The sequence below is a fragment of the Plectropomus leopardus genome, chromosome 1 (assembly GCF_008729295.1).
Source record: "Plectropomus leopardus isolate mb chromosome 1, YSFRI_Pleo_2.0, whole genome shotgun sequence".
NCBI lineage: Eukaryota > Metazoa > Chordata > Actinopteri > Perciformes > Serranidae > Plectropomus > Plectropomus leopardus.
Window position 1 is genome coordinate 15,370,959 of NC_056463.1, and position 23,363 is coordinate 15,394,321.

General features: G+C 42.4%; 1 protein-coding gene across 4 annotated transcripts in view; it reads right to left on the minus strand.

Moving 5' to 3' along the window:
* The window catches only part of cbfa2t3 (CBFA2/RUNX1 partner transcriptional co-repressor 3), a 48,113-nt gene extending 29,002 nt beyond the window's left edge, over positions 1 to 19,111 (minus strand). For 3 of the 4 annotated variants that reach the window (XM_042493459.1, XM_042493451.1, XM_042493442.1), the window contains exon 1: positions 18,356 to 19,111. In XM_042493459.1, the coding sequence (XP_042349393.1) occupies positions 18,356 to 18,560 (205 nt within the window). In that variant the 5' untranslated portion in view covers positions 18,561 to 19,111. Of the gene's footprint in view, positions 1 to 7,679; positions 8,784 to 18,355 lie in introns of those variants that run through there. The other variant, XM_042493468.1, reaches the window with a different exon arrangement.
* Between the last annotated feature and the right edge of the window lie 4,252 nt (positions 19,112 to 23,363).

Genomic DNA, 23,363 nt, shown 5'->3' on the forward strand with positions numbered 1-23,363 from the left:
TCCTATTTCTGATCAGTCCGGCGTGGAGACTGTGAGCTGAGTGATGAGAGAGGCTGAGGAGAGCAGAGAGGAGACAAATTTGAGGAAAGAAAGAAGCCATGTAAAGAAAGTGCATCTGTGAGCAGCTACTACATCTGGATTAGTTCATATTGGTCACAGGAGGGAGGGGGGAGCGGGGTGTGTTAGGGTTGGAGAGGCGGTTGAGAGGAGCGAGCGTGGGAATGTCCCACTGTTAAGTTTAGGGCATGTGAGCTTATTGTATTTGTGGGAGAGTTAGTCCGGAGTCTCCACAGAGTGACCTGTCTGTCACAGAGCTCTGCGATAACACAAACATCCTCTTAACTGTGTGTAATCTGCACACACATGCAAACAGAACGACGAGGCAGCTGACATGAGAGGGAAAACACAGGCATGAAAAATTCTGTATTTCTGTTTCCACCTCGTGTTAGTCGGCACTTATTCCTCATCCTTAGCAAATGTCTCTATTGATCTGTTAGTGTATCAGTCTGGCTGCCTGTCTGTCTCCCCCTCACAGCAGATGTCCTCCCTCCCATTTCTTCCAGGAGCAGTGTTTGAGGAGGTGTATCCAGGAAACAGTGGCCGGCGCTCACTTCCTGTGTGACAGGTGTGCGATGGAGGCCTGACAGCTGCTGTCCTGCTCTCTCTTTCCCTCCCTGTATTCCTCTCTCCTGTTTCTCCCTCTTTCCAGCCAGCTGCAGCAGAGAGCAGCTCTGTTTGTTCTTACGTCACCGCTGCTTCCTGCTGATTTATGGAGCACAAAAGACTTAGATTTGACCCTGGCACCACATACACACACATACCATGGCAACTGCAGCATCCCCCCCCCCCCCCCCCCCCCCTCCCCGTCCACGTGCGGATTGTGCCTTATTTTTCTCCCCATGTCTCCCGCTCTTTGTGCGCCCGTTAAAAAACCTGACACTGAGCTGTCACTTACAGCTAAGATAGGAAAACAAACAGCAGATTAGTCATTCTCCTGCTTGATGTCATGTATTTCATTTCATTCAGTGTTAAATGTCTGCTCTGTCACTATGAAGCTGTCAGCGCTGACAAAACTGTCTGTAGCCTGAACTGCTCCCCAGCCTGCCAGCGCTCTCATACCTCTTCATTTGGCCCGCAGGCACAGTAACAATAGCTCCTGACATTAGCCAGGCATGGGTAGGGTGTTGTGTATTATCCTGCAGGACCCATAGGTTTCACACGTACACACATATTGAGGCACACAAACCACTGGGAAACAGAATGTGGCGGCAGAGGAAGAGGAGGGGGGAGCATTCATGTGACAGGTTAGAGAGAAGCTTTGACAGTTTCTCCATTTAGCCTACAGCCAGCTCATGCTGGAAGCTGCCGAAATAAATACCAGCTACTCCTCTGGGACACGAGCCGACTACGGGACGCCGCCACAAAAACAGAGCAAGCGGGCAAAGGAAGAGAGCCACCGCCGTGCCAATAACATGCTGATTATGTGAGCTAATTGGCAAATTAGGATGACCTGCTGTCATGTCGTGGGCAAAGCGAGCGGATGGCAAAACAGTATCACTTTAAGAGGAAGTGTTCTTTTGTGGATCATCAAAAGTTTGAGAAAATATGCCACTGTATGAACATTTTAATTCATCCCTAAGTTGTGCATTAACATTAACTCTAATTAAAAGGTAAATTAGTGACAGTTCCATAAAAAGCTAAACTAAATCAAGCAGAAATGGACTAAACCTTGAACACAACCCTGATCAGACCTTCTCAGACTGCTTTTAGATAACACACCATTTAAACACACACAGTAAAAGTAAGACCTACTCATCTTTCTCACAATCTTTTAAACTCTACGCACATTTAAGATAAGTCCAAGCTATGATTATGGTTATTTTTTAAGTTATTTTGTAGTTATTTTGTGTCTCTTCAGTTTCTTTGCATCACTTGTTGGTAGTTTGTCTAAGGTAATCAATGGTCCATTTTAGTCATATTGTATGTCTTTGTGGTTGTTTAAGCCAATTTTTGTGTTACTTTGTTTCTCTTTGAGCATCTCTTTGAAGTAGTTGTGCGTCTCTGAGGTAATCTGGTTTCTTTTTTGGTCTTTTTTGTCTCTTTATGGTTGTTTTGTCCCTTTTGTTAAGTTATTTTCTGTTTCTTTGCAGTTACTTTACATCTCTTTGTGGTCATTTATGAATATCTTCCCAGTCAGTATGTATTGATTTGAGTGACATTTTGCAGGTAAGGACACGGGTGGCCCCCTTACATTTTGGGCCCCTGGGACTGTGCTTAGTAAACCGATTCAGTAATCCTTCCGCAGTCTATCCTCCTGAAAAATCTACAGCCCTGCATTTCAGAAATGTGCTGTCAATGTGATCAGGAGGTCCATGACAAGCCTGTAATTGATACTACAGTGTTTATAAGTTGATACTGTAAAATGTAAGTCTATGGTCTCACACATAATCACAACACTCCTGTTTATCTGAGAGTCTACAGATGTATATAGACACCTCTTCTTCATTGATAACTCACAGAGGTCAGAGCATATTACTAATGGGATGATCTTTCTCTGAGGTAGCACTTGAAAGACCATCAAACACACACCCTGCAGAGGCTCCTGGTGACTTTAAATGCCGGGCGATAATAAGTCACTCCTCAAAGTGACCACTGCTCTTTGACATATCAAGAAAATCTCTGACCTTCCTCTCTCCGCACTTCAAATACCTCTGAGAAGCTAAAATGTCCATCTCCTAGTGAAATTAGGGCTCCACACAGGCAATACTTTTATCTGCATGGTGTCGTTTGTCTGTGTGTGGGTTTGTGTGTGTGTGTGTGTGTGTGTGTAGAGAGAGAGAGACAGGGAGGCAGAGGAAGGAAGGCTGGAGCCGAGATTAAGGTCTGTACAACTAACTGGTAACACAACGGCACTCAGTGGCTCAGCCTCCCATTTGAAGAGAGACGGAACCATCTGTGTGGCACAGGATCTGTTTCCAGGAGATAACGGCTTTTTTAATTTCACAAATACTGTACAAGGAGAGAGAGAGAGAGAGAGAGAGAGAGAGAGAGAGAGAGAGAGACGTGCCTTCCTTCCCAATCTCTGCCTGCGTGCTCATGTGTTGCAGCACTTCCCCAGACGTCCAGAGAGGACTGCTTTGGAGTGGAGGCCTTAATAACTCCAGTCTGTGTTCCTTTGTGCTTGTTTACTCCCTGCCTGTGATAAAGGCCTCGACGTGGGGGCACAAGAAAAGGGAGGGGTTCATTATATCAGGTAGCGGTGGCGATATGAACTTCCCATTTTCTCTGTTGGCCTGTCCATTTGACGTGATTAAAACAGAGCTCAGTGCTACTGTAGATTAGCCCAGCTGTTTCCTGTGTCTGACTCTGATCTAAGCATACTTCCTACAACGAAGCAGAGGGAGCGGGTGTGGAGGAGGGACAAGGAAAAGAGAAGGGTCAAAAAAAGGTCAGAGGTCAGTGAGGAAGTAAAAGGTGAGGAGGCAGAGCAGGAGGTGAAATAGGCACAAGACTAGGAAGGGAGGGGGAGGAAGTGTTTTTTTTTTTCTTGGCTGTTGCTGTCAACAATTCAGCTATACGTACTTTATATGTGAAATCATCAATGTTGTGACATTTGCTTCCAATTGCATTCATGATTAAGCATTTCTGTGAACTGTGGAAATGTGGCTCCCTTTTGAAATGCGTAATTGAGGGTGCAATTTGTCAGTGCTGTATATGCTGAAGTAATTTTAGTAAAATGAAGAGTCAATTCAGCAAATAATTTCCACAAATGCTCAGCAATAAATGGTGAGTTTTCACCCTTGGAAGGCAGATAAGGTAGTAAGGAGCATTTCACCTGCTCTGCATGCATGGAAACACAGAGAAAAGACTCCTGATCATTCCCCTGGATGCAAAACAGTGTTGTGACTAACCAGCAGAGCAGAAATGGTGAGTGTGTGTGTGTTATTCTTGGGTATCCGAGTGGATGTGTGCACATGTAGGGAAGCGAACGGGGAAACAAGAGAAAGAGTGATATTTCGCACACACATTTGGGGTTTTAGTTGGCCTCCACCCTCCGCTCTGCTCCCACGCTGTGGCGTCAGCAGGTCAGCCATCCAGCGAGTGTGTTTCTCATTCCATCAGATGTTGGGAAGCTGTTCGCTTCTCCGCTCTAGTCTCTGACATTCTCCATCTCCCCAGAGAGGCTGGGCAGCCTTGTCACAGTAATGTCAAACACATGTGGAACAGACCAGAGCAGAGCAGACCAACATACACACACACACGCACGCACAGGACGGAGGACGGAGCAGGAGGCGGCCAGAACCACTCTGGTCTTTTCCAACTGTGTATTAGGATAAACAGTGAAACCATAGAGATTAAGCGCCGGGAACGTCACTTCATCACTCCTTAAGTTGCTCACTTGCTCCCATATCGACAAAAAAGCACACACACATTCACACACTGATCTTACTGAACTTACTTTGTGCAGTATGTATGCTTTGCTTCTGCTGTGAGCAACAGTGCTGCATAAGGCTGCTGTTAATTTGTCATCCCGAACACAGACATATCAAAAAGCTACTAACAAAATTCAAATAACAATCTATAACACGTCACTGTCTCCTCTTCAATACCCATCGCATTTTCTCTGTCTGTCGTTTTTTGCTTCTATCATGAACACATACTCTCACGGGGAGGCAATGGTTAGAATAATAACCAACAATTATGGCTTCCTCACTTTCTGCAGTTTTGTCATGTCACTGCAGCTATTTGTTCTCCATGGCACAAACTAAACAGAGGATGTACTTCCCCCTCTTATTTTGAAAGTATCTTTATCTCTTGGTGGCTAATGTTCTCACCCTGAAGGAAAAGCAGGGAGACTGTAATGAGCTTATCTGTGAAAAAATACTCCTCTTGAGTGAAAACTTCACATAATTTGGGTTACATTACCACAAACAACACTAAGAATTAATACCACAAACATAGTTTTGTCAAAAGGCAAAAATATGAGCTGTAAAGACACACACTTCGTTTTGAATCATCTGGTGAATCATTTGCGAAACAATACTTTTATTAGAATGGGAAATAAGACTCACTATTTAACATGATACATACACATAAACATAAATATAAATAGGCTGCACACACACTATGTAACTTTGTGCCATTGCCAGAACTTAAAAACACCCTGGTGTAAAATTATATGGCTTCCAACTTGGTGGTTGGGTTCCTCTAAGTGAACATCTAAAGGGTCAGAGACGATTGACTGGACAGAAAGTATAAGACGAGAACATTTTCTGCTTCACAAATTATATTTGTGTGCAGCTGTGTCTTCTTTAATGATTGCTCTTACACATGAAGCATACAGCATGTATGAGGACAGGTCACGAGTCGATACTTCTCCTTTTCAAGGTGTCACATGATATCAGATACAACACACTATATCTACTAGCCATACACAGATAGACGCAAACACACACACACACAGGCCAGATGTCTTTGACTAGTGTCAACTGCTTGGCTTGTCTTGTTTGTGATGGCCCAGGTGTCTGTGTTGTGCTGACCACCTGACCGGCCTTGCTGTGCGCTCGCAGCTCCCGCCCACCCAAGGCCATCTGCTCTGCTCATTAATTAGGAGACAGCCAGTTTCACCTGCACTACCCGCATTTAGATCACAATAATTACCACATGCACACTCACCAAGCCCACACACTAATACAGTAAACACGTAAGCTGTGCGTAGATCCTGCTGCAGCATCAAGTCACAGCACAGAAAGAGCCGTGTCACCAGACAAGAGACAGTGTTAGATGATGAAAACAGTTTCCCCATCTCCTGATTAACTATCTTGTAAACTTTGGCACATGCAAGAGCACCAAAAATATTGTGCCTTTGATTCCTTGATGGCAAAACATAAGTCAAAATGTGCCTGAAATAGCAGCAATGAATCACAGAATCATAAAACAAGAAAGCATCGTGAAGCACAGGGCAGTATTTGTTTCTTCTAGTTGTCATTAAATAACAGAGAATCTACACTGACTCTCTGCTGGTCTGTGGCTTCGCCTGCTGCTGTTTCTTCAGAAGAAAACAGGTTTTTCTCTTTAAAAGTCCTGTGGTATTTCTCCTTCTGCATATTAAACAGACAACGTCCCATCCATGCACCTGTGGTAGTAGATGGGAACTGAATAAACACTCGGCAGGCTGGGGTTATAATGAATGGCCTGCCTTTTAAGAGAGCTACTTAATGATGAAGTGGGGACATCTGCCTTAGCGGGCGGCTGGCCGGGCCCAGCTGAGCGATGGGGCGGTCAGCGTTGGAAAGGCGAGAGGCTGAGATGCTCGCTCGGTGGTGATGGAGGTATAATGTGCGGTAAGGCAGGGTGTCTGCACTGCGGTTTCACCCCTGCAACCTCCCATCCATTGTTCGAGACTATTATCAACTGTTCAATTATTCACATGATATTTACCAGGGCCAATTATACAGGGCCGTGTCCTGCAGAGAAAATGGCCTGAGTGTTTTACTGTTGCACTCACAGGCAGAAGAGTGCGCTGCTGAGGCTGTTCAAGTGGAAACCTTTGGCTGGACTTGTTTCTTCTCAGGGAGTGTCCCTTGCAGTCGCAAGATAAATTATCCTCCATGATTTCAGCTTTTCTAATCACTTTGCAGTTGAGTTTATTCCTATTGATTTCCATAGTATTCCTGTTTTAAACACTTCCTCTACATCCTGCATTAATGTTTTCACAAGTTGGTATCACAACAACACCCTGACCTCAACAGAAAGGATTGGTCTTTCTTGTCACACAAAAATGAACACTGGTGATGCACTATCATTACAAAATGTGGAGGTGCGGTGGAGTTCAGTTCAGGGTAAACCTCTCAGTTTATCCGTTAACAGCCCTCCCCTTCATCAGGTCCAGGTGGACACCAAGTTCATGGAGAACAAAGATTTTGTGTCATCACTTTGTCTCAACATCACTTTGATGTGCAGCACAGACTGGTGGGGCAAACAACTCGTGAACCATGTGTCTCTGTGTTTGTCTGTCCCTCTTCACCTCATCACATTTTGTTAACTACTATAAAGTAACAAAAACACATGAAAACAGACAAGTGCATACACTGGCATTAATAATAAAAATGATGATGTTTTTTGTTGTTTTTTTAATCATCACAGACTCACTTTTTCCTGTCCTGCCACATCCAGGGTAGCAGTTTCCATTGGTCTGCATGTCTCTATCTCTACATAATTAACAACAATTAAATAATAAGAAATGTGATATTTCATGCAGAGAACTCATTGCTTCCCCTACATTCATGATCACAAACCCCCTGAAAACAACTTAATATGTAAAAGGATTAAATTAAAGTGGTTGGAACTACAGATAAAGATCGCAAAATAAGCATTTTAAATGATATATATAAGTCCACCAACAGCAGCCTGGTTTCACACTGACATTAACATGCCACTCCAACAGAGCTGGAAACACAATGTTGACCACAATGTTGAGAGAGTTTAAACCAATCGAGATATCTGAGCAGTCTGAGCCTTTAAATATGAAACACGTATTCTATTATATCAAATTACAAAAACCCAGATGCACGCTCCTGCACGCCTCCAGTGCATTTAAACACATTTCATACCAACAACAAATTAAATATTTTCCATGATTTTGCTTCAATACAGTTGGGTTTGCAGGTTTAACTTACTTTGTGAAGGTCGAGGTCAAGCTGAGGTAATTGTAGCGGTGATAATCCACACCAGATAGTTTGTGAAGCAGGTTTTATATCGTCTAAATCCTCATTATTTTGGAGGAACAAAATGATAAAGCCTTTGCTAGATAGTGCGGGAAACTGTTCAGATGTTATTCCTTTTTTGTTGTTGCTTTGTTTTGAAATATTGAGAGGAAAGCGAGGCAGAAGCCACAAAAGAAAAAGGTTTAACTTTCCTTTGATTGGTTCGAAAAGGGCTTTGACTTTCCAGGTATAATAAATTATGAGGTATTTCTCTTCTCAGTAATATCGAAAAAGCAAGGAATAAAATCAAAGCAAGGGCTTTTGGATCCTCTTTGGTTTTGCAGTCTGTTTTGTGATTTTCTTTTAAAGCAAACAGCTTCTTGTGATGACGGTGAAATATTACAACTTGTCCCAGTCATGTAAATCCGCTCTCTTGCTCATTTTAACCATCCCGGATAGAAGAAATAAAATAAAAAACACAATGAAAGAAAAAAAAAACAGTTTCAGCTGCAAAAAAAACGTCCCTTCTGCTCGTTTTAAGCAGACAAAAGTATTAACCGGTTTCTATTTTGTCCAAAAATCCTTGCGTCTGCCATGTAAAAAAACGCAAATTATTAAGATGCGGATCCTCTTGTCTGCAGGGTGCGTCTATTATTCCTCCTGTGACAACTTTAAACCTCTCTTTAGTTCACAGTTCAGCCACAGTCCGTGGTGTCAGAAACAAGTCCGTATACATCCAGAGAGATTCAATCTGTTCCTTTTTTTGTTTGTTTTAAAAACAGTTTCTTCGCAGCCTGTGGACACTCTACTACCACGTTTCTCTGTACGGTCCTTCTCCTCCGCCGCCGCGCCGATCCTCCGCCGACCTCCTGTCTTCAGATGGTGTTTGTAAAGAGATCCACTTCTCCCGCAGAAAAATCACAGTCAGCTGGGCATATTTTAACGTTTCTTTTTCCCGTAGATTTACAATTTTTTTTGAGGGGGGGGTTGAGGGGTTCTCAGACTTGTTTTGTCTTCACTGATGAGCGGAGCTGGCGAGCTCACTGTACGCAGTAACCGCGGCTCTCTCCTCCTCCTCCTCTCTCTGTCCTAGCTGTAGCCTTCTGTCTGCGTTTAAACACCATCTGGAGCTCCTACCCTCTCTCTCTCTCCCTCTCTCTCCCTCTTTCTCTCTCTCTCTCCCTCTCTCTCTCTCTCTCTCTCGGGTACCATCAGAAGCGAGAGCTGGCAGCTATGTACAGGAATCTTTCTAAATTGAAGAAGATCCAAATTATAGAGTACAAACCCCCCATACTGATACAAAATTATTAAAACTATTAAACTGGAGGCTGAATAAACTGCACGATGCTACAGAACAATACCTGCATGAAGAAGGACTTTTTTTTTTTTTTTACAATCCATGCCTAGAAAAATATGTAAATATATGCATTTTACATGGCTTAAAGAGCGCAGCCTAAAACTAATGATTTCAGCCGGTCACATAAAAAAGCAGTGAAAGCTGAGTGAGAGACAACTGTTTTACTGTCCCGCTGTCTGCCCGTGGGGGCCGCTGTTTCCTCATATCAGGACATGCAGGGCAGAATTGAGTTCGTAAGACTGCAGACTTTATTTACTTTATTCAACACTTGAGAGAAAAAAACAAAACAAACCCCACAAGAACAGATTTCTGAGAGCTGAATGAATACAAAAGAATATCTTCGTCTGCATGTGAAAACAAGCCAGTAAATGCTGCAAAGCTGGCAAAATGTATTGTTTTCTTTGTGTGTGTCAGGTATTGTCATAAGTAGTCGGTGGGTGGATTGATGTGAAGATGGATAGACTAAATGTTGCTGTTATCACTGTCATTAGTGCTCTATTTTTATTGCTCTGCATGCAGTTAAATACACGTGTATTGCCTGTTTTAATTAGTACCTGACAATGAAGCACAGTGTTGTCTCTATATATCCTTACCAACATCAACATTGGTATTTTTTTAATGCTGACTGTGTATATCCTATTTAATAGGCTGTTTCAGCCCTTTATTCCTATCAAGGCAACTATGCAACTCTGCCAGTAACAATTATTTTTTATTAATCTGTCAATTATATTTCTATCCATCTATCTTTCTATCTATCTATAAATAGCTATTATTTATTTGGTATTACATATAACTTTTATGTTAAAACAATAATACTGTTGTATTGTGTACTGTTGTCACATTATTTTTGGTTAATTTTTGTGTTTACCTTACATTTGGGAAAAAAAATATTATTTTTGGGGTGGAGGCTTCAAATAAATCCACTGGATTTTCTGCATTTCCCTGCATTGTACATTATTTGTTATCTATATTGTAGAAATATAAAACAAACAACATTAACTATTTTGTCTATAAAATGTCAGGATATAATGAAAAATGCCCATCAAAAGTCTTCAGAGACAAAACAGGATGTCCTCAAATTGCTAAATTTGCCTGATTAACAGTCTAAAACTGAAATCTTTTCAATTGGCAATGACAAAATAGACACAAGCAGCAAATGGAAAGGTGGCCTGTTTGTGACATTATGTCTTCATTAAAGACCTAAACTATTTTTTGTTTTTGAAGCTACTGCAGATTTATTTTCTGTCAGTCAACTCATTTCTAATTGACTCATCATATCAGCTCTACTAAAAATGATGGTGCATTCACAGTAATGTGTATTAATGTGCACAACAATGGGCAGATTTTGAGATGATGGCTCCATTGGCACAGATATGCAAAAGGCCCCACCACCTATCCTAAATAGCAACAACACGCACAGGCTTTATGGTGATTTTGCATGCTTTCTGTTGTTGTTCTGGGTCTTTCTTTAGTCATGATGCTTCTACAGCCTCATTCCCACTGCACAAAAAACTTGCTAACACCTGCTAATATCTGGCTTTTTAATGTAATGGGAATGCGTACAATCGGCATTCACACACAGGTCCAATAACTCTGCAACAGACACGGGTATTTACCACCTCCGGGTCCGATTGGCACCGATCAAAACACAACACTCAGGTGAACGTGTTAATTTTAGCTTCTTAACCGGCGAGATGCCGTGATGCACTGCCGCTTATTACCATCCATCTCCACCTAAGCAGTTCTAAAACATCAATCCATATTAGACTCCACCGAGTCTGGAAGAAAGGCAGAATAAGTAAGAGATATATATATAAAGAAAATAAACCACTGTAAAGTTTTCATAGACCCATCTTCATGCTGCTTTCTCCTTTTTACCTGTCCTCCGATCCATCCATGATGTCAAACGGACACACCAAAACAACCCATACAGTAGCAAAAGGCAGACCAGCCTGCTGTAGAGCCCTGTACAGGTCTGCTACTGGCAATAGGAAAGCAGTCTATAGCTTAATTAGTGGGTTTACACATGTTTGAAAAACCCACGTGCATATGCAAATTTTGGTGGGAAAGGGATACTTTTGTGTTTTTGTGTCTCTTTGAAGTAATTTGGGGTCAATTTTTTGGTTTGTAATTTGAGTAAGATTTTACAGATAAGGGCCAAGTGGGGCCCTGACTCTTTGGGCCCCTGGGCCTGTGCTGATAGGCCCATTCATTTATCCGTCCATATGCACAACCACAGACAGACAGCGGACAGAAATACATGGAGAGACACAGTGAAAAAAGCAGGTACATCTGGCTCCTACAATGAGAGTCCTCCACCTGTCCACACTGGTCTGTTACCCCCTTTGCCCCACCCACCTGCCCTCTTTCTCTCCCTCTTGTGGACGCGCACACAGCCACACGTTTGTGTGTGTGCACACACACTCACACATAGCCATAGAGGGGGACAGAAGACAAAGCTGACACCCTCCTGACCCCTCCTGCTGTGTCTACAGAACAAACAGAACCAGCTTGTAAAGTACACACAGACAGCTGCTCTGCCCCAACTCCAGTCTCACCAGCATCGCCAGCCTCCAACACAAACGCTGCCTTCATATGGAGCCAGGAGGACTTTTAAAAAAAAAAAGCGCTCCAGTTCTGATTAAATAATGTGAACAAGCGTGGAGGGGAAGCCCCAGCACTCTTTGATTGGAACGTCAGAGTTTCCCCCCGCGGCTCATGTGAAGGAATAACTTCAGGTAACCTGAGGTCCAGTGCCAATGTTTTTGTTCACACCAGAAAATGCCGATTTCACTGTAAAGCTGCCGCTGTGGTCAAACACACACACTCATGAAATTCACCAACATCACACACATAAAGAGATGCACAAGCCATTACAAGCTGAGTCTGTCGGAGGCAGCGCGTGTAGAGTACCATGGTGGAAGTACGGTTGTCAAGGAGATGGATGAAGTGTTTATGAAACTCCCTCTCTATATTTCTCTCAGAGTTATGGCCCTAGGTGGCTCATGCAGCATTGTGTGTGTGGGTCTTCTTAGTATGTTACTGTAGGTGGCTTATTTGTTTCCAGTGCAGAATACTGAAAAGGGAAGAGGTGTGTGTGTGTGCGTGTGTGTGTGTGTGTGTGTGTGTGTGTGTGTGTGTGTGTGTGGCCTTGAGTGACAGAAAGGTTGGCGATGGGGGTTGCATCCAAAGAAAGGATTCCTGTCAAGGTGACAGCTCCAAGATTGACAGGATGCTATTCTCCTCGGGAACGACGTCAGTCAACCTGTCAGCCTCCCTGTACGACAGCCTCTCACTCCTCTTAATTTGGGCTTTTGTTGAGCGGTCACTGGGTTAGCCCTGACACTCCATGTGGCCGGCCTGATAAACTGCACAATGAAACACACACAAGTAAGGTGGGGAGCTCGCTTGAATGAACTCTCTGTGCCATAATACTGCGACTGGAAGTCCCTTTGATGGCATTAATGATGAAAACAGCTTTGTCTCCCCGTTTTCTTTCACTCCTCTATCTCTCCGGTACCTCACATACCCCCCCGCCCTGCTGCGGACTCTGTTATTTTGACAGTATCTCCTGGACAGTTGAGCACTCACTGAGATACAAGAATTAGGTTTGGTCATTGTGCTGGTATGGAAATGACTATTTCTGTGTGAGAGTGTGTCAGCGCAAAAGCAAGAGAGAAGTTTGCAGCATTTCCTCCACTCACACATTGTAAATCCTTTCCTATAGTGGCAGTCACAGGCTAGTGTGTTGACAGGAGATAAGGCCCTGAGCCGACTGAAAGGAACGCTAGACCCATTGTGTTCCTGCGCTCCTCTCTCTTCTCCTATCCTCTCCTCTCACATGCACATTCAACAGACCACCCTCTTACGGAGATGCCATTAAAGTCACCATTGTCATTGTCATGAAGGGGGAAAGAGTACATCTCACTTGATCAAAACGGAAACAAAACTCTTATGCTGATTAAAACACTGATAAAAATAATTGTGTGTGTTGAGAAATCACGTGCATCCTCCCCGAATATGGGTTTTGTGATGTAAACACTGTTTTCTCCAATAAGAGGATGTTGTTCTCGCACTTTGTATGTTAACATCTTTAATGTGCGTGCACATCTCTCAAGCTGCTCCATACTGTTATGAAAGAGGATGAGACAGAGAGAGGGAGTCTTTCTGTGATACGGCGTGGTGCAACGGATCATTGACCCACCCACTCAAGCACGTACGCTGGAATGCTGCTTTTACAAATTGCACCCATAGACCCCCTGACATTTTGTTTGCAATCGAGCAGCAAAGTGTCGCTTGTTGGAATCATACAGACATGATGTGAATTCAAAATTGAATCCATGCTCTTTGGAGAGAATAATGTCCTTTGAAAAACTTGACTTCTAGGGTTGTTTCATTAAGAGCACTACACCGTGCACTACTGTCACTACTCCATACTGTTTTGCTATTCCATGTACTATTCAAATTTATTCAGTTCTTTTTTTCTGTTTTGCAAATACTAAAATATTGCAAAAGCATTGCAACACTAAAATCATATTTCACTTGTAAATATTTAAAGACTTTAAAGGGACATTTCACCCCAAAATCAAAAATACCTTTTTTTTCTCTTACCTGTAGTGCTTTTTATCAGTCTGAATTGTTTTGGTGTGAGTTGCAGAGTGTTGGAGATATCAGCTGTAGAGATGCCTCTTCTCCCCTGTATAATGGAACTAGATAGCACTCGGCTTGTGGTGCTTAAAGCACCAAAAAATACATGTGAATAAGTCAACAGCAATATTTCTAGAAATTATGACCCAGTTATTCAAGATAATACACAGACCTTGTTGTGAGCAGTTTATGAAGGAACTATTTTCTTTCCACCAAATGTATACCCACACAGATGGAAGTGTGCCTCTACTGCTAACTCACCTAGCACCACTGAGCTAGCTTACATTACAGTTCAGCCGAGGTAGACGCTATTGATGTTTACATCTCACACTGTCACAAGCACAAGCTTCTCGTGCAGTGATTCGGTTGGCGGGTGCAGTTGGTAGAAAGATAATAAGTCCTATATGAGACTGCTCACAACAAGGTCTGTGGATTATTTTGAGTAACCGGGTCATGATTTCTGGAAAGGAACATTGCTGTTGAGCTTTTCAAATATATTTTTTGGCACTTTCAGCACCACATGCTGAGTGCCATGTAGTTCCATTATAATGGAGAGAGGGCAGGATCTCTACAGACGATATATCTCCAACACTCTGCAAATCACACCACAACAACCTAGAATGAAAAATAGCACTAAAATAGAGGAAAAATATGTATTTCTGATTTGGGGGTGAACTGTCCCTTTAATTATTGATCCAAGAAAAACAGTAAAATATAGAAAATTAGATAAACAACAGTAAGACTATACCTACATTTCTTAATTATACATAGGCATTCATAGTCCTACTACTAACAACTAATCTATAGGAAGTGAATTGTAGGAAGCAAAAAATGTGAGATGCTTTGATAAGACAAGTTATGTTTATCTGCAGGATGACTGGTGTCTGATCGTGTCGACTTTAACAACATGCATACAGTTAGTGCATGCATCTGTGTTTTTTATTTGTCCAGACTGCCAGTCCAGAGCGCAGGGTCACAGCTGACCAACAGAAGTGCAAACTGACAAAGGAGGAAGTGACACCTGATTATATCAAGTGTTTACTCAAGAACAGGATATGCAGCCTGAGCCTGAGGGGGAAATGGACAGTAAAAAGTCCTCAGTATGCAGGTGAAGACACCCTCCCACACTCACATAAGAAAGTCCGTGCTATATATGACTGTGTTTCCCAAGAGACAATATGTGTGTGTGCTTGTGAGAGTGCACGTTTGTGTGTGTGCAGACAGTTGGTGGTGCTGGCACTGGAGATAGTGAGTCGAGGGGGATGAGGCACTGTATCAAGTTGTGAACATCTGTTCCTCATAGAAACCACAAAGCTGGTGCTGAGAAAACAGAGAGGATAACTTCTCTCTCTCTCCCACAAACACACACACACACACACACACACCTCATCACCACCTTGCCTCTTCTCCTACACGTATAGTACCTCTCACTTTTTTCCATTCCTGATTTACCCTGTTTTCCTCTCTCTTCTTGCATCAACATCCATCTTTTCCCACATTTTTTGATGATCTCTGCCACATCTGTCTGCTTGTATCTGTGCCAGACAAATACTGATGTAATCATTAAGCAGTGGATCAGTGAAAATGTTACATTTTAACATGTACAGTAAGGTTGTAGGATTTTATTACAAAATGTGTCTAGTAGTATGCACCATCATTTTGTTTGTGACTGTTCACCAGCTTAACTGCTGAGATATGGTGACAATGCAAAATTGTAAACAAGACAAGCATTTTTGAACAAACGAGGTGGATCTTTTACAGAACTCTGAAATCTCCTGGTTGTTCTCTTGTACTGTTTATATGTAAATCTATTTAAAGTAATGCGCCACATTCATATATAAAACACATAATCACGAGCCCATAATTTGTGTATAGCCAACGTAATCGGGAAGGCTACAAGTGATGAAACCAAGAAAACTCAAAAGGTGTGTGAGAGAGACATGGATCAAGAAAGAAACAGTGGGAGCCCACTGAGAATGCTTATGCATAGGGCCCAGAATTTGGTGCTACGCCCCTGAAGACAACATCATCAATCAATCATGCCTCTTTTCCTAAATCTAAACCCCATAATTTAATGTTAAGTACATCACTTTACTTCAAGTATATAATGTCATTCATTGGCCCCTAATTTGTTAGATTTCATATGAACTGTTGTATGAGGATACATTGAAAACTCATCTGTGCACAGAAAACTTACAGTATAGATATTCCAACGTCAGATTCACAAAAGGATGCACTCGTAAATCCAATTTGACGCTCTACACGAAAATGACAGTGGTGTTGTTCGAAGAAACAGAGTGCTGTATTTTTTACATAAATTAACAAACCAATAGGTTAATCTTATGAGTGCTCTGCTCTCCATCTACCCAGACCCAGTTCTCAGAGTACGCTCTGCTGCCCCGACAGTGTGGTGTTCTGACAAACCAAACGGTATTCTAATGCACTCTAACTTTATGAATGTTCCAGTTTGTGCTCAGAAAAGAAGTTAAATCATCATATGAACAAGCAAACAATGTAACTGAAAACTCCCCCTGGTGCAGACTATACATTAATTAATCAATAAATAGTTAAAACTTTTAAAAATAGTTGCTAAGTAAAGATAGAGTGTGCCCTGGCACTTAGAGCAACTATTTCTGAACAAACCCAAAATACACCAGATTGTAAAACTGCAAGACATTGTAATGATGTTGAATGTTATAGAAAGAACTGTGTATAAAGATAAAATGGATAGCGGTATCAAAATAAATTTGATCTCAAAGTCTATTTTATGTGAATGATTAGGCCAACAGGTCTTTAGTGACCTGGATAATACTGTTGATAGAGAGTGACAAAGCTGTGTACTTATATGAAGGTCATCTCTTCATGTGAGAGAAGACTGTAAAGAATAGCCTATTCATAGCTATAGAGGATTAGGATTGGCACCAAATTATGAAGTCTATGATACAGCAGACATGAGCCAAGGCTTTGTTAGGGATTCACTGCACCTTTTCCCTCAAAGTCCCTTGATTTAGTCCTTTCTCCTTTTCTTCCTCTCTCCATCTCTCTCATTGCCTTCCTCCCTCTATCTGGGCTTGCTGTGAGGGTGTGCTAGTGCTGGGTGGCAGTTCCTTATTGTAGAGTGTCTATATGAGTGTGTGCATTTGTGTGTGTGTGTGTGTGTGTGTGTGTGTGTGTGTGTGTGTGTGTCTGTATGCTGTGTGCGGCTGATAAGACCCAGGGAGAAGAGCCAGCGTGCCGACATATTCTTGCCACCACGGTTATCGCCCGTCGCAGCTGTGCCTGAGCTCTGCGACATCTGCTCCCTCACAGGAAGCCTATGCTGCAGCTCACAACACCTCACACACACATGCACACGCACGAGCCCGCACATTACTACTGCTTCCTTTCCATATAGTGTGAACATATCGCTGGACACACACACACACACACACAGTTACATCAGGTAAACTACTTGAGACAAAGAGCTGTGTTTACAGTTCACATTGACACATTTTAATTTCCTCAGTGTATGCATTTGTGTGTGAGAGAGAGAGAGATGAATGGGTTGGAGCACCGACACCAGAGTTCTACTGGGTTTTTATCACAGAATTACAGGGGGGATGCTTATGACTAAGCCTAATTATAGAGGCCTTATCGCTGCAACGTTCACAAAGCTCATTACTGCCAAGAGACGGCAGGCGCTGCAGGTAATTCACTACGTTGGGTATTAGTCCTTGCTCTGGCTTACAGTTTCTACATATTTAGAGTCTATAAAATTGGGCCTTTAATGTCTGATTCTTAATGCATCTCTCTCTCGCTCTACTCAAACCCTTTGCTGAATTAAGTGAAGGTTTTCATTTTTACCTAAAGGCACCACTTCAGTGTTTTCAGTGCTTTAAGAATCAATTACATTATTTTTTTCTTCTCTTCCCTTTTTCCTGGATGTCTTTCAAGTATCCCTCATCTGCCTGCAAATAGTCCCTAAAGTTTTCACTCTGTCATTCACCGTGATGCACCCTCATGACCTGCATGTGTATTATGAAGCCACTGAAGCGAACAGAGAAACTCAAGAATCTAGTTCCCTGCAGCTGTATGGGGATGCCCGGAGGAAGACCCCCCACCCACCTAAAGCTCTTAAAATCTCCCTCTCTTTCCTTTAGGGACAAATGTGCTCCACTGGGCTTCCTAACAATAATGACAAATGTATTTGCTGTTGAAAGCTCATATATTAGACCCAAATATATGATAATAAGAGGATTTTGTTGAGAAAATTGCACTTGGTGGCCAATTTAATCCTGATTTATAATTCAATTTCATCCCCAAAGCAAGTTTGTTTTACATAGAAGTAAAAGAAAAGTACAGTAAATTGCCAAATGCAATATTTTTTCAAATAATCGCTTTGGGGAAAAAAACTCATTTAGCTGTTTGATGTCATTCTAACCTTGAAATCTGAGCTTCAATCATCAAATAACAGGTCTATACAAGATGAAGAAACCTCACTTTGCCCTTACAGCATGCGGCACTAAGTCAACACAAACTGATTATCTGTCAATCACTCCAACTTAATGAGAAGACCTGACAGCTGCGGGACCCTCCGTCTCTCATCACGGTAACACACTGCCAAAATATTTCATAAAACAGGTCCTACAAGATGACAAGCTCCTACCTTCACTACATCTGTAGTAGCTGCTGACTGCCAGGTTGAGATCGACGCTTCCGGGATGGAGTCTGTGAGCAGAGTGTTTATCCCTCAGCTCTCTTTGGCTGATCAGTGTGACCGTGGGGACACGTGGAGCAAACGTTGGAGCGGCTGAAGCCCTGGCTCTCAGGTTGGCCTTCTTCTGGGGCTCCAAATGGACCTCGGCAGACATGTTCGGACCTTCAGATCACCACTGCTTTAGATTTCAAGGTCCAAGCTGTATGGCAAAGACGACAAGCGTATAAAATCTTTATAAGCTCCAAAATCTTAGATGGCTCTCCAACTGAATCCTCTTTCCCACATTTCCTTGAGGCTTTGCATGTTCTTCCTTATAATATTCAGCCAGTTTACCTTTAATAAGGCCCCAGTAGACTGTGTTTGACCCACTGAACTGCCATAAAAGGACAAGATGTAGCTGTTGTTAAAACTCCAAACAGAGAAAAGGAAAAACAGCCAGAGGTTGCTTCCTCTTCATCCTTTCACCTCCTCACCAGACTTTGATCCTTGTTGTTTTATTGCTGGATATTTTTTCTCTGTTATATGTCTTCATACAACTTTGCATCAGAGTAATGCATGATAGTTGTCCGCCAATACCCACGAGTAACAGTCTTTGTCCTCTGCTCCAAGCGTCTTTTGCTGTCCCCTTTAGATGTACTTGGCAGGTTTTGTGTGAGCATCTACCTTTCTTTCTTCTTTTCCATTCATCTCATTCTCTCTTTGTTTGCCTCCAGCAGAGTGTGTGTGAGAGTGTGTGTGTATGTCAGCGGCAGGTCAGCTTGTCTCGTGGCTCTGGCTGAGGGGCTGTGCTCTCATCTGAACCCTCCTCCTACCCTGCCTGCCACAGCAGCTCAAAGGAGAAGCTGCACACACAGTGTGTGTGTGTGAGTGTGTGTTTGTGCATGTTGCAGGGCCGCAGCCCCTGGGGAGGCCAGGCAGCAGAACTGGCTGCAGTGATAGCAGCAGACAGCAGCAGGCAGCAGGACCTGGGCCTCCATCTGGGCTTCCTCTGTCAGGAACCAGCTGTTTCTGCGGCCGGCAGCCGCTCCTTCCCCTTCCCTCCTTCCCAGAATCCTTTGCTTCTGTGCACCTTGCTCAATGACCATGACACTTTGTGTCCCATTTCAGTGCACAAACTTCATTCTTTTTGTCCATACATCTGCCCAACTGCTCAATTTGTCTTTCCTAACATAACACTAAACCTTTTCTATCATGCTGACATACATTTTCTAGCCAGTTCTTTTATGAAGCATGCATCTTTGTATGTTTTTTTTTATCTCTTTCTTTGGGGATGATGTGTGAATGATAGTTGACAATAAAGTTTAACAGGAAGTACAGCCAATGCTAGCATGTCATTTAAATGAATACTTTACCCCCAAAATGACCATTTGTATATCAATACTCACCCCGTGTTACACTGTGAAGAAAGCTTTTTTCTTCCTCGTATGCCTCCACGGTGAACAAAGAATCTGAAAAGGGAGAAAATTCTTGATTCTTGATAATTGAAGTCATAGGCCACTGCTCTAACAAAAAAAGTTAATCCAAGTCTTATTTATCAAACTCTATGCTCAGTACTTCCCGAACAGACAGCCCTTCACGACAGGGAACTGAATCGAAAGAAAAACTTCTCTATCTCTTGAAAGCGAGACTATCCATTGACAAAAACAGTAATTTTACTGTGTTGAACATGGTAGTTTTTTGCATGACATTGCTGAATCCAAACTAACCCTTTAAAACACCAACTTTTTAAAACAATTTTGATTCTACAGTTTAACTAAGTAGAAAAGACTCTTCTTAACACACAAACATAAATCACATTCCATCAGAAATTAACACCACAATTTCGTTTTAGAGTTTCATGTGAACAGCTCGTCTCCATAACTCCATGTTTACTTCTCATTTCATACATGCCAGATAAACAGAGGTATTCCCCTTAAAAGACACGCAGATGAAGTTGACAAGACTTCGAGGCCAGGGTAGTTTCTTTGATCATTTCATTTGAATTTTAAATGTGGTTTGGCAATTCGTTCATCCCTCCACCACGCTGGGGTTGACAGAAAGCAGCCACCTCTAAAAAGCACGCCTGTTCTGGGAAAAGACATAGGCTGAAACACGGCCATCTTACATTTAGAATCAAAGATGCCAAAGTAAACGTCACAAAGCTCGGACAGCTGAAAGAGGCTTGTGTGAAACTCTAGCAACATTGTAGCCATCACCTCCTTGACCTATGACCCCTGCAGGACTCATTAACCCCTAACCCAGATGGAGTGGCCTGTGCATATGACAGCAATACCCCATAATGCCTCTCTCACACACATACACATACACATATTTTTGTTAGAGCAAGTAGTGTGCTGATGAGAGAAGTGAGAGGGGATGTGAGTACACAGATGTGCCAAGTGCCTGGCTGAAACCAACACACATGGTCATCAGCAAGAGAGGAAGTGAGAGAAGTGTGTGTTGCTGACTTTTGGTGTGGGGGACGGGAAAAGAGAGAGAAAGAAAGAAAGAGAGAGAGAGAGAGAGAGAGAGAGAGAGAGAGAGAGAGAGAGAGAGAGAGAGAGAACTGATTTCTCAATAAACCCACAGTGTATACAGCAGAAAAAACTGGTGGTTTTTATTTTTATTTTTAGCAGCTAAACTAATGGGACTTCCCACACTCACAAGCGTTCATGCATTAGACATTCACATTTTATATTAAAGCCATTAGACTGTAAATCTTATTAATGATAAAAATCAAAGTGCAAATTACATTTCATTTCGGACCTGAATCCCAAAAATGATTGAATACATTTCAGCGCAGACTTTTTTTGGATTAGGTGGCAGGACCCTGTGACTAAAAGTAGTCTGTGAAGTGAGAATGAAAACGTGTGCTTATTGCAGTACATGAACTATGTGAGAACATCAGGTGGTACAGCAGGTGGGGAGTGAATGTTCATCACAGGTTTGGGAACAAATGACAAGATACAGGTGCAGATAACGGAGTAAGTTAGAAATGGGGTACAAACTGTATAGACTCTTGTACAGCGGATGGAAACTTTTAACCTCACTTGACTGGATGATGTGAAGCGGGAGGGATTTGTCTCTGCAGTTTTAAACTGATTAGATAATTGTGGGAGGAGGGAAAATATATAGAGAGAGAGAGCAAAGAGGCTTAGTTAAACTAATTAAAGGAATATAATTTAGTGGCATTTAAGGGTGAGGATTGCAGATTGCAACCAGCTGAAACTCAAATCTGAACTCCTGTTTCCTTCAGTGACTCCTTCAGTGTTCATTGTTCAGGAGATTTTAACCAAGAGTTTTTTTCCTCTTCAAAACAAATGGATCAGGTGTTTTAAACAAGTAAAAACACCAGATAAAGCAGTCTCATGTTACAAGTCTTTGTCTCTAAAATGCTTCTAAGCTCCTCACATGGGCCTCTAACCCAGCACCTACTAATGTGTGCTCATCTTTTTTCTCTGATAACTTAAGATCCAGATGTTCAGAAGTTTTTGGGGGGTTTTTTTGTTGTTTTTTTTTACCAGGACCTCATCTGCAGAGGTTTCTTCCTCTTCAAAACAAATGGAGCAGGTGATTTAAACTGACAAAAGCACTGAACTATGGTGGCCAATGTGAAACCGTAAAATGTACCAATGTCAGTGTTTGTCGGTTCTGGGCTACTGTAGAAGTGTAACATGGACTCCATGGACAAGGGCCTGCTCCCTGTGTCTGTATAAACAGCACATTCTAAGGTAGCGAAAACACAATTCCTCTCTTTAGGTGATTATACACTAAAGAAAAACATATTTATTATATTGCATTCAATTTCTGCCATTACCCCCCCTAAATTCTACACCCTTGACCTTTAAGGAGCAAATAAAAGCTCCAGTAAAAGCAACAAATTTGGGAAGGAAGAGTTTGACTGCATGCTAAGCCCCATATAAGCTAAATCAAAAACTCAAAAATCCTTCCTCTCATATTCAACAAGGCATCCAATAGAAGAACATATTTTCCCCAAAATTTATAAGAATTGCCCTCACTAACCTGACTCTAGTTTATGCCGATGACGTAACCCTTCAATAAACAACCATTTTGCCCATATAAAAATATATATATTGATAAACACAATTCAGTAACAGGCTGAAAACAACTAAAAACAGATGATCAGCCATCATCTCATTTAATCTGTATCTCATCACATTAATATCAAATTTAAATCCCACATGGCAACAAGGCGAGATGTTTTGTTGCATGTTTACCCCACGACCTACTCTCCAGATACACACGCGAACACACACACACACACACACACACACACACACACACACACACACACAATTTTCCCTGTTACCTGTTATAGAAGCCTTTGCTCCTTTGCCCCCCTCCCCTAAGATGTTGGCAGGTATAAAATGAGTTTTTGGGGAGAGAGAGATAATGATTCCCCCATAATCACCAGAGGCCAGCTCTGGTTCTGGCAGGTGCTATCACAGTAGCGACCCAGTGGTGCCTTCTCCCCTGAGATAAGGTCATGGGGATGATGGGAGGGAGGAGCAGGGGAGGAGAGGAGAGCAGGGCAGAGGGGGGCAAAACGTGTGTTACAGGCGAGCGACTAGCCCTGCCTTATCTCCCCCCAGCGGCTGCCGCTACTGGCTCCCAGATGCGGCGGGCCAGAGCAGCCGTGTCAGAGAGATCCCTCTATCAGCGACACACAGGCACCCCTCGCCAAACACAAACCCAGCAGGAGGACACACCAGGACTTCATTACCTCTTTAAAACTCCAATCAGCATGCAGGAGAGAGGCAAAATAATCTGCAACTTTGTTGGTGTATCAAAAATGCATCAAATCCTTCTTTTTCGTTTTCTAGCCGGGTTATTAATTGACATACCAGTACAATTTCCTTACATTGATGGAGGACAAGTTTCTCTCCACACATACAGAGCTCTCTTACTGTGTTGGTCATGAGATGGACAAGATGCAACTTTTCACCTTGTACAGCCA